The following is a 14,962-nucleotide window of genomic DNA, read 5'->3' as shown; positions in this document are numbered from 1 at the left end:
ACGTGGTGGAAGAACTCCAGGAAGTTTTCTGTGGGATGCATGGACCTCCCCCACATACACACAAACAAAGAAACAAATAAATTCTAAAGGGGGAGCACTGGAGAGATTGGTTCAGTGGTTAAAAGCACTTACTGTTCTTCCAGAGGACCAGGGTTCGATTCCCAGCACCCACATCAGGCAGCTCGCATCTACCCATAACTCTAGTTCCTCCGTGTGCATGGTATACATGACACACATAAGTAGAAATAATTTTTAAAAATTGTTTTAAATAATGCTACATCGTGATAGGATTGAGCATTGAGTCAAATGCAACTCAGCCATTTAAGTTCCTACTGTATGCCGGGCCCACACAGACATTTGGGAATGCTGCAGGCAGCATCTACCTTAGGGGAGCCTGCCTTGGATCCAGACCTCATTTTCTGTGTCTGTGAGATCCCATAAGTATAACTCCTGCCTCCCAGAGTGGATGTAATCATGATTCTTCAAAGAGCAAGATGGTAGCTCATACCTGTCATCTCAGCACTTGGAAGGCTGGAAAGGGAGGATTACTGTGAATGTTAAGCCACCCTGGGCTACATAGTTTCAGGCTAGCCTCGGGTACCAGAGGGAGACCTTGTCTCAAAACCTAACTAAAACAAAAGAGACAAACAAAAAAGGATGGATGAATTTAAATCTGCAAAAGGCGCCTAGAGAGTGCAGACTGTTGTCACCATGGTGACCATGAATCTCCCTGGATGTCTGCCCCGCCCCCAGGCTGCGCTTACCCCACATGTCCTGTCTGTTCACAGGAACATCATGAATAACAAAGTCTTCTACCAACACCCAAACCTGATGAGAGCGCTGGGTATGCATGAAACAGTCATGGAGGTTATGGTGAACGTCCTTGGGGGCGGCGAGTCAAAGGTGAGGGGCCTGGATGGATGTGTCGGCTCAGGGAGGGGGACACAGAGAGCAGGCACTCACCACTGGTCCTCCCTGTCTGCTCCCTGCAGGAGATCCGCTTCCCCAAGATGGTGACAAGCTGCTGCCGCTTCCTCTGCTACTTCTGCCGAATCAGCCGGCAGAACCAGCGCTCCATGTTTGACCACCTGAGCTACCTGCTGGAGAACAGCGGCATTGGCCTGGGTGAGCTATCCTCAGCTACATAACAAGTTCAAAGCCAACCTGGGCTACCCTGAGACTCTTTCTCAAAAACAGCATAAAACCCAAACCTAGGAAACAGTGGCTCAGACAACCTTGACTGACCCACAGTTCACAGAGCAGACAAAGAATAAAGTTCAGCCCAACCCAGAGCCCCGAGCGTTGGGATTGGAAAAGCTCAGACCAGCAGAGGCACTTAGTACATTTTGCAAAGGGGGTGGTCAGGAAGGACTTCCCAGAGGAGGAGACACAGTCAGGAGTTGAGAGGGGCTGGAGAGATTACTCACTGGCTAAGGGTGCTTATTGCTCTATCAGAAGGACCAGAGTTCAGATCCCAGAACTCAGTTTATGTGACTCACAGTCACCTCCAGCCCTAAAGGATCTGGTGTCCTCTTCTGGCTTCTACGTTTACCTGCATCACACACACACACACACACACATACACACACAGAGAGAGATGCACTTAAATAGTTTTTTTTTAAAAAGGAGTGGGAAACTCTAACTGCTCTTTGTCTCCACAGGCATGCAGGGCTCCACACCCTTGGATGTAGCTGCTGCTTCTGTCATTGACAACAACGAGCTAGCCTTGGCATTACAAGAGCAAGACCTGGAAAAGGTGTGGCCGGAGGAGACCTGGTCACGCCCAACTGTGTGGGCACATGCTGGCTCTGAGCACCCTGTTCAGACTGATGCTGGCCATCCCAGGGCCCAATCAGAAAGGGGCTGACTTGCAAGGAGCAGCCAGCAGCCAGTGGCTCCTTTACTCTGCAGAAGAGGGGCTGGGAGCAGGTCTATGGGCTACGCTCCCATCCGGGTGGCCCTGGTTATCATAGAGGAGTAGGGCTACAGAGCCTTTGGAGTTCAGACACTAGTCAGTAGTTCCACTCCTTGTTGAGTGGCCTGGGAAAGAGACGGCTTCTTTTGACCTCTGTCACTTAATCTGTTCAGGGAATATGCGATCATGATTTTTAAGCATTTATAAGCCAGGCCTGGTGGCTCGTGCCGTCAGTTCCAGCACTCTGAGGCAGAGGCAGGCGTGAGTCTGTGAGTCTGAAGCCAGCCTGATATTCATAGTGAGCTCCTGCAAGGCTGCATTAGAAAGACCGTGTTAAAACAAAACAAAACAAAACAAAACAAAACAAAACAAAGGCTGGTTAAAGAAGCTAAAGTAATATTTGCATAAAGCTCAGAATGATGTGAGCAGCTCAGTGGACCCCAGAAGAGGAGCAGCACAGAGGCCTTGGAGCAGCAGAGGACGGGTGATGGCTGGGACAGAAGCAGTGGGGGCTGAGTGGCGAGAGGTGACATCACAGAGGTCCTGTGGGCCATGGCAAGGTTGTTGGGCTTTATCACAAGTGAGACAGGACCAGTGTTGGGCAGGAGAAGGAAGCCCTGGCTCATGTTTGTGGGGTGGGTGTGAGGTAGATAAGGACCGGATCTTGGGGAGGAGAGTGGTCTTAGACTAAGCTCCGTTTCCACGTTGCAGGTTGTGTCATACCTGGCAGGGTGTGGCTTACAAAGCTGCCCCATGCTTCTGGCCAAAGGGTATCCTGACATCGGATGGAATCCCTGTGGGGGCGAACGCTACCTCGACTTCCTGCGTTTTGCTGTCTTTGTCAACGGTGAGGCAGGGTGGGGCCTGTGGGGTCACTGGCTAAGCTTCCCTCTGGTGACATTCATCTCCTGGGCAGGGGTCCCTCTAAGTAGACTTGCAGGTCAACAGGGACCTGACATTACCCTTGAGTGTGTTAGCTTCTGGGATTGCGTGGGGGTTCCCCAAGAGCTCTCCTGAACTTTCTGGGTGCCAGGTGAGAGCGTGGAAGAGAACGCTAACGTGGTTGTGCGGCTGTTGATCCGCAAACCCGAGTGCTTTGGACCTGCCCTGAGGGGTGAGGGTGGCTCAGGGCTGCTGGCTGCCATCGAAGAGGCCATCCGAATCTCTGAGGATCCCGCACGGGATGGGCCGGGTGTCCGCAGGGACCGGCGACGTGAGCAGTGAGTCCCCGTCCCTGTCCCCTTTCCAGGATGGTAGCCATCACTACCATGTCTCTGGATTCTAACCACCACCTTCTCCTCTCCAGCTTTGGTGAGGAGCCCCCTGAAGAAAACCGGGTACACCTGGGACATGCCATCATGTCCTTCTATGCTGCCTTGATTGACCTGCTAGGACGCTGTGCACCTGAGACGCATGTAAGCCCTGGGGGCGGGGGTGGGGGGAATGGAGAAAGCAAGGTGGGGTGGGAGGGAGTTGGGTGTGCATGATCAGCATTCAACCTCAGCATTCAGGTACTGGACAGCATTCATATAGCTCACTTGGGTGTGGTCCTGGGCTGTGATGCTGGGCATACACTTATGACCAAAACACCCTCAGGTTCCAAACCCGTGGAGCCTAACCAGTAGAGGAGGGAGACAAGATGTGAAGAAGCAAAGGACTCCTGGTAGGAGTAGAGGGATTCCTCACGGAGAGTAGAACCAAAACTGGTGCCACACTGCACCCTGGCACACACACCTATGATCACAGCACTGTAGAGGCAGGAGTACTGAGTCTGAGGCCAGGCCAAGTTACGTGACAAGACCCTACCTCATAGCTGTGTATGGTGGCCCACACTTGTAGTCCCAGAACTTGGAAGATAAAAAGCAGGAGGATCAAAAGTTCCATGCCATCTTGGCTAAATAGCAAGTTGGAGGCCAGCCTGGATTGCGTGAGAACTTGTCTCAAAAAAAAAAACAAAACAAAAACAAAACAAAAAAAAAAAACAAAAAAAACAAGGGGATAGGCTGTAGAGATGGCTCAGTGGTTAAGAGCACCTGCTACTCTTCCGGAGGACCTGGGTTCAATTCTCAACACTCACATGACAGCTCACAACCATCTGTAATTACTGTTTCAGGGGATCTGACACCCTCACACAGACCAATGTACACCGATGTACATGAAATCAAATTAAATTATTATCAAACAAGGGGCTACTGACTCAGTGTGTGAAGGCACCTGCTACCTGCCACCAAGCCTGGTGACTTGATTTTGGTCACCCATGGTGGAGGGAGGAACCCGACTCCCATTAGTTGTGTTCCAACCTCAGCATATACACCATGGCATGTGTGCCCCCTAATAAATTAAACAGCCAGAAATGGGGGTGCAAGCCTTTAATCCCAAAACTCAAGGGGTAGAGGCAGGTGGATCTCTGGGAGTTCCAGGCCAGCCAGGACTATGTAACAGAGAGATCCCGTCTCAAACAAAATAAAACATCTCCATCTGGAAAAAGAAGCAACGTCCCACAAAACAGCATCTCCAGGGACAACTGCACAGCTATGTTAGTTGGAGCAACGAGCTTCAGGCTCAAAGAGAGACCCGGTCTCAAGAAACAAGGAAGAGCAGTGGAGAAAGACACCTGACATCAACCAACCTCTGGCCTTCACGTGGTGGTACAAGTGCACATATGTGCATACACACACATATGCATGTACACACACATACATGTGCACAGTTTTGGTCCAATGTATGCACATGCACACAATGCATACAAGACATATACACAAAGGAGGCTTGCTTTACTGTCAGTGCGTCAGGAATGGTTAGAATAGATCAAGTCCCAGACGGGGCACCATTGTCTAATGACATGCCTCTTGCCCTCTGCACCACCTCCAGTTGATTCAAGCCGGTAAGGGTGAGGCCCTGAGGATCCGTGCCATCCTTCGGTCCCTCGTGCCCTTGGATGACCTCGTGGGCATCATCAGCCTCCCACTGCAGATCCCCACCCTGGGCAAAGGTAGGTGGGAGGTGGGGGGAGGTGGAATTGTTGAGGGAGGCTGGGAAGGAGCACATGCTCACACCCCACCATCCCCGCCTGTAGATGGCGCACTGGTTCAGCCGAAGATGTCTGCATCCTTCGTGCCTGACCACAAGGCATCCATGGTGCTTTTCCTGGACCGAGTGTATGGCATTGAGAACCAGGACTTCTTGCTGCATGTGCTGGATGTGGGGTTCCTTCCTGACATGAGGGCGGCTGCTTCACTGGACACGGTGAGTAACGCCCACCTGGCTAATCGCCCACATGCCTCCACCCAGGACATCTGATAGGCTGAGAGACAGCATCTGCAGAACTGGGACTGCATACATATCCTGACACCTCTGTGACAGAAGACAAAACCCATGAAAGACAGAGTGGGTGGGACTCCCCCACTACCTTCAGATACAAGAAAGCATTGGCCGCATGAAGTGGTACACACCTTCTACCTAGCATCAGACAAAGGCCAGAGGACAGAGACTTCACTGAGCGACAGGCAAATCTTGTCTCAAAAAAAAAAAAAAAAACCAAAGTGAAGTTAGGCGTGGGAATGCAGGCCTTTAATCACGCAGGAGGCAGAGGTGGGCTAATCACTGTGGTCTACGAGGCAAGTTCTGGCTAGCCAAGCCTACATAATGAGACCCTGTCTCAAAACAAACAAACAAACAAAAACTGAAGCAACAACAAAAAGCTGGGCATGCCTGTAATCTCAGCACTTTGGAAGTAAAGGCAGGAAGAGTCCAGGCCAGCCCGGGCTACATGAGATCCTGTGCAGGAGGCCAGCATTGCAGAGCAGCTAAATCAAAGTCATACTTAGTTCCTGGCTTTCGTGTGTGTGTGTGTGTGTGTGTGTGTGTGTGTGTGTGTGTGTGTGTGTGTGTGTGTGAGAGAGAGAGAGAGAGAGAGAGAGAGAGAGAGAGAGAGAGAGAGAGATCTGGAGGAGTGAGATTTAGGAGAATAAATGATTAGAAGCCTGGGTACCAAGGCAACGCCAAGAGTCTGATGGTCTCACCCTACATCCCAGGCTACTTTCAGCACCACGGAGATGGCGCTGGCACTGAACCGCTACCTCTGTCTGGCTGTGCTGCCGCTCATCACCAAGTGCGCGCCACTCTTTGCGGGCACCGAGCACCGCGCCATCATGGTGGACTCCATGCTACACACAGTGTACCGGCTGTCGCGGGGCCGCTCGCTCACCAAAGCACAGCGCGACGTCATCGAGGACTGCCTCATGGCGCTGTGCAGGTGAGGAGGGGCCGATGGTGGCGGAGGGAGTGGGCGGGGTCGCCAAGGCGGGGTCTCGCGTAATATCTCTGCCCTCTCTGGCCTTGTCCTCCTCAGGTATATCCGCCCGTCCATGCTGCAGCACCTGCTTCGACGCCTGGTGTTCGATGTGCCCATCCTCAATGAGTTCGCCAAGATGCCACTCAAGGTGAGGGCGGTCCTCAGCGGAAGCCAGCCCTTTTCTCACCCACAGTCTGGCTGTGCCTCTGGACCAGTGGGGTCTTTCGTATTAGCCACGCCCACCACAGCTAACCAAAGCTGGAGGACTGCGAACCCTGAGGAAACCAATTAACATCCTCGTTTGCCGGCTAGGATTCCCATGGCATTCGCTCTGCGTCATTGGCGCTGCTAACATTCCCTAATTACCGCTTAATTTGCCTAACTAAGTGAGCCAGCCCCCGCCTCAATTAGCATATATTTTCATGGGCGCACTACTTTCCTAATTAGCATTTTATTCGCATGTCCAGACCACCAGCCTTCCAGTATTCAAATGAGTGCGTTTATTTGAATCAACAGTACCACAGCTATTCTGAATATTTGCATACTGTCTCTCCTACTTTATCATTTGCATGCTAGTTTGCATAAGGAGATGCCCCATCTAACTTAGACTGTCTTGCATAAGATGCCTAAATTAGCCCCAACTCTAAGATGCATATTAGATAGAGGAGGCCTTTTTGATTACCATATATTTGCATGGGGCACTGCCTATGTTTCTATTTGACACGCTAATTTGCATAAGCATGGATCGTCCCATTAGTGTGCATACAATTCTACCAGGAGACTGTTAGCTTGCCTATTTCTGTAAAAAGAACAGACAAATCCAGCCATAGTTTAATGCCCATCCTGGCTCTCATTGAGAGTACCAACTCCGAGTAATAAGCTGTCTAGGACCATTCGCTAATAAGCGTACCATCCTTCCCTTATTAGCATCTCATTTGCAAGCACTGACACCCTCTGCCTCCTGGGGCCTTCGCTGCCTGCCATCTGCTTATGCCTCCTCTGTGTGTCTCTTCCTTTCAGCTCCTTACCAACCACTATGAGCGTTGCTGGAAGTACTACTGCCTCCCCACAGGCTGGGCCAACTTCGGGGTCACCTCTGAGGAAGAGCTGCACCTCACACGCAAGCTCTTCTGGGGCATCTTTGATTCTCTGGCGCATAAGGTCTGGGGACTCATGGGGACTCAGAGGAGCCTGTGTGGAGGGTTTGGCTCAAGCCTGGAGATCTAGGATGAAATCCCTGTTGGGTTGGGTGGCACACACCAGTAATTTCAGCGGGAGGCGAAAGCAGATGGAGTAGGAATTCAATCACTCTTGGATTATATATCAAGTTTAAGGACAGCCTAGGCTATGTGAGACCTGTCTAAAAAAAACAAACAAAACAGATCAAAGTGAGGTTCGGGCTACCGAGAGAGTGACTAACAGATTTGTGGGTTCAGAGAGGGGAGTTGATGGTTAGAGGGTGGATTGGGGACTGTAAGGCCGCGGGCTAAGTGAAGCCTGCATGATCCTCCCCTTCACCCCTGACACCTATAGAAATACGACCAGGAGCTTTACCGAATAGCCATGCCTTGCCTGTGTGCCATCGCGGGCGCACTGCCCCCTGACTACGTGGACGCCTCATACTCATCCAAGACGGAGAAAAAAGCCACAGTGGACGCTGAAGGCAACTTTGATCCCCGGCCTGTGGAGACCCTCAAGTGAGACGCGGGGACAGACAGTGGTGTGGCTAGAGATTGGGAGAAGGAAAGTTCCAGAGGGAGAGGAAAGCCCCACCCCAATGCCTGCCGACCCCATCTCTTCTCACAGCGTCATCATCCCCGAGAAGCTGGACTCCTTCATTAACAAGTTCGCAGAGTACACCCATGAGAAGTGGGCCTTCGACAAGGTGAACACTGCGGCCCTTCATCTCTACCTACCTTGCTTCCCCCAAGCCTCATACCTTCCCAGAGGCCTCAGGTTGTCCTAGATCCTCAGCCATCCCTAAGACCCTCACTGTTCTCTGAGAGCCTTTCAGGGTTCCCCTGCCTCGTATCCATCCTCCACTCTCTTCTACCTCTTCACCTCTAGATTCAGAACAATTGGTCCTATGGTGAGAACATTGATGAAGAATTGAAGACCCACCCCATGCTGAGACCCTACAAGACCTTCTCAGAGAAGGTGACCAAACCTTAGGTCCTGATGTCAGAGGTCAGAAGGAAACTCCAGAATTTAGGGGATCCAGGGAGGAGTGAGACAGCGTCATAGGTTGGCTGGTGTCTGGTCTTGGATTTTGCCTTTTCTCAAGATTAGCCGATTCCCCTGGACGACCCCAAAATCCTCCAGTCCCTTCTCTAGAAAGACTCCTTGATAGTGCGACATCTCTGAGACCCTTGTAAAATGGGTGCTAGAAATGTTTGAGTCGCTTGTTTACAGAGCAGGTTAGAGTCCTGGATTCCAATCCTGACTGACCCACTTCTAACATCCTAGCTCCTGGTGGGGTTTCTCCTGCCTTGACCCTGTCCGTAGACATCAGGGAAGCTGAACCAGGTTTTCCTTCTGGCCCCATTCCACCAACTCCACTTACTCTATCTGCCCCAGGACAAAGAGATTTACCGTTGGCCCATCAAGGAGTCTTTGAAGGCCATGATTGCCTGGGAATGGACAGTAGAGAAGGCCAGGGAAGGCGAGGAGGAGAAGACGGAAAAGAAAAAAACAAGAAAGATATCCCAAACCGCCCAGGTGAGCTTTCAAGGAGACAGTGAAAGTCTGAGCAAGGGGAGTGGGGAGTGATGGGTCGGATGTGGTGGGATTGAGGGGTGCTCCCAGGTGATCGAGGGACTGTGAAAAGGAGCGGGCTGGGTGGGTGGGGTTGCAATGAGGACTGACAGAAGGAAAGTCCAGTAAGGAGAAGAGGGCAGTCCTGAGCAGAAATCCCAGAGCCAAAAGGACAGCCACCAGCCTGAGGAACTAAAGAGCTGAGAAGGGTGGCTTAGAGACAGGGCCTTAAGGGACAGGCTCAGGGTAGGCATCTGGAGCAAGGCTCAGAACTTTCTACACGCCCATTAAGTATCCCCCTCTCTCTTACCCTCTCAGACATATGACCCCCGAGAAGGCTACAATCCCCAGCCACCAGACCTCAGCGTGGTTACGTTGTCCCGGGAGCTGCAGGTGAGATCACAGACCCTTTATTTAGGAAGCTCAGGTCTGTCCGAATCTGGTCCTTGAATGTCTGTATCCCACTTCCAGGCCATGGCCGAACAACTGGCAGAAAATTACCACAACACTTGGGGGCGAAAGAAGAAGCAAGAGCTGGAGGCTAAAGGTAAGGACAATTATCCCCTCCCACCACTGCCCCACCCCCAACCCCACCCGCACGCAGTCACGGGCCTCAGTTAAGAGTCCTGGCTTCATGGCGTTACTTAACCACTCTCCCGGCTCGGCTCCATTGCACTGATGTCTAGCAATGGAAAACAATGCTAGCACCTTTTTAATGGTGCGGCTAACTCAACTGTAGGAGCCCCAGTGAGAGTGGCCTGGGTCTTTTCCGGCCCCTGATTTCTAATCTTTGCTGTCCGCAGGAGGTGGGTCTCATCCTCTACTGGTTCCCTACGACACGCTCACGGCCAAGGAGAAGGCACGGGATCGAGAGAAGGCCCAGGAGTTGCTGAAGTTTCTGCAGATGAATGGCTATGCTGTCACCAGGCACGTGAATTCCTGAACCTGGGCAGAAGCAACTTCAAGCAGGGGCAGAAGGAACGCCTTGGGGGCGGGGCTTGGGACGGAGGCGGGGCCATAAGGAAGCCAAGGGGTAGACCTGAAAGCAGCAAGCGGACCTCCTACTGGGCGGTGAAGTCGCGGCCAGCAGATATGCTAAAGGCCAAAGGGGAGAAGCATGGGGAAGCTAGACTCGGAGAACAACCTAAGGACCTGCAAGTGGGCAGTGTGCATAGACTGACCAGAAAGGTGTGTGGAATAGGGCAAGGCCGGTGTCTGAGCTGACTGTCTCTGCCTCTCCACACAGGGGTCTTAAGGACATGGAACTGGACACATCCTCCATTGAGAAGCGATTTGCCTTCGGCTTCCTGCAGCAGCTGCTTCGCTGGATGGACATCTCCCAGGAGTTCATCGCCCACCTGGGTAGGAAAAATTCCCTCCCATCTTTTCACATCATCTGCAAAGACCCACCCAGGGCACTGCTTCACCCATCTCTCCCTCAACTAGTATTTGTGAAGCATCCGTCATGGCAGACTCTGCTGGGGATGACGGCATGGATTAGCAGGGAACAAGACAGAGGTGGTTCTTCATCTGCATCGCTGTTTTGGAGTCCGACAGTTAGAATCACACATAGCTAAGCCAAGTGTGATAGGCAGTGCCTAGTGTTGGGGGAAGAGGACACCAGGGGAAGGTGGGCTGGGGTGTAGAGCCAGCTGCCATTTAAGCTGCGTATTCAAGGAAGACATGAGTGACACTGTAAGATCTGTGCCAAGACACGGAGGAGTGGGGTGGGGGCACCTGAACACCTGGAGCGTGTCATGGCAAACGGCTTGTGAAACCACCACCCTTCATACTAGGTCATGCAAGGAGGAGAGGGGGGCTCCATAGCTAGATGGGAGGTAAGAGCTTGTCCTCTGCACAGAGATGGAGGCACAGTGGGGTCTGAGCAGGGACCTAGCTCAGGTGGCCAGAGTCCCTCTGACTTGACTGTGGCCAGGATAGGTGTGAGGTTTGGTTTGGTCTTTTGAGACAGGGTTTCTCTGTGTAGCCCTGGCTATCCTGAAACTTGCTCTGTAGTCCAGGCTGGCCTCGAACTCAGAAATCCACCTGCCTCTGCCTCCCAAGTGCTGGGATTAAGGATGTGTCATTATTTCCTAACTCTGCCCCCATCCAGTGTCCCTTCCTACCAGAACAGCCTGGCTTCCTCAGCTTAAACCAACACTATCCCCTACCTGCCCTTCCCCACAGAGGCTGTGGTTAGCAGTGGACGGGTGGAGAAATCCCCACATGAACAGGAGATTAAATTCTTTGCTAAGGTGAGAGGTGGGCTCAGAACCTGGAGGGGCTATGGTCTAGGAGGGTCCCTGGACACTTCACCAGCCCCTCCCCCCTCTTCTCCCCTTTTAGATTCTGCTGCCTTTGATCAACCAATACTTCACCAACCACTGTCTCTACTTCCTATCCACACCAGCCAAAGTGCTGGGCAGTGGTGGCCATGCCTCCAACAAGGAGAAGGAAATGATCACCAGGTGGGCTGCCTATGACCTCACCTTACAGCATGTTAACCCCAAATGCTGACCTTGACTCACATGGGCTCTGATGGCTGTTTCTGCCTTGGGATGTTCTAAAGTGACCAACTGTCCCAGTTTCCCTGGGACTAAAGAGGTTCCCAGGACTTAGTGAGACAAACCAGTCATTCTGACAAAGACAGCCTCTCCTCCATCACCTCTACTTGCCAGTTATTGCTGTGACTTTTTTTCTTGCAGTGCTGAGGACTGAACTTTACATGTGCTAAATGTATAAGCCACTGAGCCACGCCCCCAGCCCCTCACTGGGGGATTCTAGGCAGGGGCTCTACCACTGAGCCATGCCCCCAGCCCCTCACTGGGGCATCCTAGGAAGGGGCTCTCCCACTGAGCCACGCCCCCAGCCCCTCACTGGGGCATCCTAGGCAGGGGCTCTACCAGTGAGCCACACTCCCAGCCCCTCACTGGGGGATTCTAGGCAGGGGCTCTACCACTGAGCCACGCCCCCAGCCCCTCACTGGGGGATTCTAGGCAGGGGCTCTACCACTGAGCCACACCCCCAGCCCCTCACTGGGGGATTCTAGGCAGGGGCTCTCCCACTGAGCCACGCCCCCAGCCCCTCACTGGGGGATCCTAGGCAGGGGCTCTACCACTGACTCACACCCCCAGCCCCTCACTGGGCAGGGGCTCTACCAGAGTCACATCCCAAGTCCCTCACTGGAAATTCTAGGCCATCACTCATTCTAAGACTGAGCCACTCCTGCAGCCCTTGCCTATCTTGGTCTGTGTCCTTTGATCATGTCACCTCTGTCTTTCATCTTGGTCTCTTTACCCCTCCTTCCCTGTCCTTCTGTCCTGTTCTCTTTCCTCAGCCTCTTCTGTAAACTTGCTGCCCTTGTCCGCCACCGAGTCTCCCTCTTTGGTAAGTAGCCCTGTCACCGAGCCTTTGCCAGCTCTCTTGCTTCTTTTATGCCCAACTCCACCTGGAAGAAAGAGTTCCTGGCTCAGCCTTTTGTAATGCTTCCCTCTGATTATAGACTGGGTCATCCTGGGGATGGGTAGATAGCCATGCAGCCACTGTCTCACACAGGGACAGCCCTGAGAAGTCAGAGCTAGACAGAAGACAAAAGAGGAAGAAAGGAAGGGAGGACAGCCAGTGCTGCGGTGGGGACACCCAGGGGGACTGTGGAAACTCAGCAGGGTTAGGTATGGCGTAGCATGAACCTGGCCAGGAAGAGTTGGGATGGACATAGGAGTTTCTAGCCTTGAGGCCTGTCTTAGGGTTTTACTACTGTGAAGAGACACCATGACCAAAGCAAGTCTTATAAGGACATTTAATTGGGGCTGGTTTACAGGTTCAGAGGTTCAGTCCATTATCATCAAGGTGGGAGCATGGAAGCATCTAGGCAGGCATGGTACAGGCAGACTTGAGAATTCTACTTCTTCATCTGAAGGCTGCTAGTGGAAGACTCACTTCCAGGCAGCTAGGATGAGGGTCTTAAGCCCACACACACAGTGACACACCTACTCCAACACCTCCTAATAGTGCCACTCCCTGGGCCGAGCATACACAAACCATCACGAGGCCTCTTCTCATCCTGGCCCATATTCCTTTCCCAGGGACGGATGCCCCAGCTGTGGTCAACTGTCTTCACATATTGGCACGCTCTCTAGATGCCAGGTACGGCTTTGGGGTACGCCACCCAACCCAGTCCTTCTATACTCTCTGAGTGACATTCGTCTCAGGAATGGAAGGAGAGGAGCAAGGAAGGAGGGGAGGGAAGGAGCGGGGGACCCTCTGCTTCTACAGCTCTGCACCCCACCTCCTAGAACGGTGATGAAATCGGGCCCTGAGATCGTAAAGGCGGGTCTGCGCTCCTTCTTCGAGAGTGCCTCCGAGGACATTGAGAAGATGGTGGAGAACCTGCGGCTAGGAAAGGTGTCGCAGGCGCGCACGCAGGTGAAGGGCGTGGGCCAGAACCTCACCTACACCACGGTGGCTCTGCTGCCCGTCCTCACCACCCTCTTCCAGCACATCGCCCAGCACCAGTTCGGAGACGATGTCATCCGTAAGGACTCCTGACACTGAGGGCAAGGGGCACGGGGTGGGGTGTCAGCTTGACCGGCACTGTCCATCCTGAGGTTCGTGGCAGAGTCACCTGGTGTTGGAGCAGATGCTTTCGTGCAGTAGCCAAAGCACAGTTAGTAAACTGTAGGGGACCGAAGGTGTTAACTAAAATGTGAATTCAGAAACCACAGTGGTGGTGCATACCTGTAAGTAATCCCAGCACTCAAGAAGCTGAGGCAGGAGGATGGCTGCAAGTTTGAGGCTAGCCTGGCCTATAATAGTGAGTTCCAGGACCGCCTGGGCTACAGAGTGAGGTCTTGACTTACAAAAAGCATAAGAAAAGCAAGGGCTGAGTGGTATAACACTGGGCTGGTATCCAGCAGTGAAGGGCTGGAAGAAAGACTCACTGAGTAGCTCTCCTACAGAGTTCACAATGAAAGGCTAAAAGCACTCCTTAGAAAACAAAATACAACGGGAGTGTATTTCTCGGTGGTAGAGCCCCTGCCTAGACTCTCCCAATGAGCAGCTGGGGGCGTGGCTCAGTGGTAGAGCCCTTGCCTAGAATCTCCCAATGAGCAGCTGGGGGAGTGGCTCAGTGGTAGAGCCCCTGCCTAGAATCCCCCAGTGAGGGGCTGGGGGCGTGGCTCAGTGGTAGAGCCCTTACCTAGAATCTCCCAATGAGCGGCTGGGGGCGTGGCTCAGTGTTAGAGCCCCTGCCTAGAATCCCCCATTGAGTGGCTGGGGGCGTGGCTCAATGTAGAGCTCCTACCTAGAATCTCCCAATGAGCGGCTGGGGGCGTGGCTCAGTGGTAGAACCCCTGCCTAGTATGCCCAATGAAGGTGCTACACAAAGTAGATTTAGCTACTTGTGCCAGAGATCCAGTGACTTTAAATCACTGTAACGCAAACAAGCTAGAAGTTTCTCTCTCTTGAATGTTGCACTGTCCAAAGCAGATGAGAAAAGTCGTAAGGTCAGAACCTCCCCTCTGTCTCTGGGCTCTGCTTGCCTTCTCTGAAACGGTGTCTTTCCCTCACACGTCTCACCACAGGCATCCTCCTCCCAGGCAGCGGAGGAGGCTGAAAGAGATGAGCAGTTGCTGCAGCTCCTATAAGGAACAATCTAGAAGTGGCCTTGTTAGTCAGAAATTCTCGCTGAGCTGGACTGCCTGAAAGAAGCAGTTCAGGCCGGGCAGCGGTGGTGCATGTCTGGTCTACAGAGCTAGTTCCAGGGCAGCCAGGGCTGCACAGAGAAACCTGTCTTGAACCCACCCCGTACCCCTAAAAAAGCAATTCAGATGGAAGAAAAGAAGGAAGGAATCAAGCGACTGATTACTTTTGACCTCTGACCTTCACATGCACACACACTGGAACACATACATGTATCACACAAACATGCACACATGGAAAAATATAGATGCTGTGACATCACTCCCGTTGTATTTTGTTTTCTCTTTATAGTTTTTTTG

General features: G+C 52.6%; 1 protein-coding gene and 1 long non-coding RNA gene across 15 annotated transcripts in view; one reads left to right on the top strand and one right to left on the bottom strand.

Moving 5' to 3' along the window:
* Positions 1 to 14,962, top strand: part of Ryr1 (ryanodine receptor 1, skeletal muscle) — a 121,840-nt gene that overhangs the window by 47,254 nt on the left and 59,624 nt on the right. For 9 of the 14 annotated variants that reach the window (XR_003946422.1, XM_030242251.1, XM_030242249.1 and 6 more), the window contains 23 exons: positions 789 to 903; positions 993 to 1,125; positions 1,662 to 1,756; positions 2,627 to 2,762; positions 2,949 to 3,135; positions 3,222 to 3,330; positions 4,787 to 5,161; positions 5,950 to 6,170; positions 6,267 to 6,357; positions 7,230 to 7,370; positions 7,743 to 7,906; positions 8,016 to 8,094; positions 8,277 to 8,366; positions 8,787 to 8,927; positions 9,282 to 9,356; positions 9,435 to 9,510; positions 9,767 to 9,890; positions 10,210 to 10,325; positions 11,151 to 11,218; positions 11,310 to 11,431; positions 12,301 to 12,350; positions 13,049 to 13,109; positions 13,259 to 13,497. Coding sequence is in view for 13 of the 14 variants with exons in the window: in XM_030242251.1 (XP_030098111.1) it covers positions 789 to 903; positions 993 to 1,125; positions 1,662 to 1,756; positions 2,627 to 2,762; positions 2,949 to 3,135; positions 3,222 to 3,330; positions 4,787 to 5,161; positions 5,950 to 6,170; positions 6,267 to 6,357; positions 7,230 to 7,370; positions 7,743 to 7,906; positions 8,016 to 8,094; positions 8,277 to 8,366; positions 8,787 to 8,927; positions 9,282 to 9,356; positions 9,435 to 9,510; positions 9,767 to 9,890; positions 10,210 to 10,325; positions 11,151 to 11,218; positions 11,310 to 11,431; positions 12,301 to 12,350; positions 13,049 to 13,109; positions 13,259 to 13,497 (3,008 nt within the window). In the remaining variant the exon portion in view is untranslated. Of the gene's footprint in view, positions 1 to 788; positions 904 to 992; positions 1,126 to 1,661; positions 1,757 to 2,626; positions 2,763 to 2,948; positions 3,136 to 3,221; positions 3,331 to 4,786; positions 5,162 to 5,949; positions 6,171 to 6,266; positions 6,358 to 7,229; positions 7,371 to 7,742; positions 7,907 to 8,015; positions 8,095 to 8,276; positions 8,367 to 8,786; positions 8,928 to 9,281; positions 9,357 to 9,434; positions 9,511 to 9,766; positions 9,891 to 10,209; positions 10,326 to 11,150; positions 11,219 to 11,309; positions 11,432 to 12,300; positions 12,351 to 13,048; positions 13,110 to 13,258; positions 13,498 to 14,962 lie in introns of those variants that run through there. The other 5 variants (XM_006539689.3, XM_006539688.3, XM_006539692.3 and 2 more) reach the window with 2 other exon arrangements.
* Positions 4,270 to 6,320, bottom strand: Gm26604 (predicted gene, 26604). The gene is made up of 2 exons (NR_168916.1): positions 6,123 to 6,320; positions 4,270 to 5,269 (listed from the first exon to the last, which is right to left on the bottom strand). It is a non-coding gene; the product is annotated as a predicted gene, 26604 (long non-coding RNA).

This window comes from Mus musculus, chromosome 7 (assembly GCF_000001635.26).
Source record: "Mus musculus strain C57BL/6J chromosome 7, GRCm38.p6 C57BL/6J".
In the NCBI taxonomy this organism is placed as follows: Eukaryota; Metazoa; Chordata; class Mammalia; order Rodentia; family Muridae; genus Mus; species Mus musculus.
Note: the sequence above shows the minus strand (reverse complement) of the source record. Positions and strands in the feature narration are given on the sequence as shown.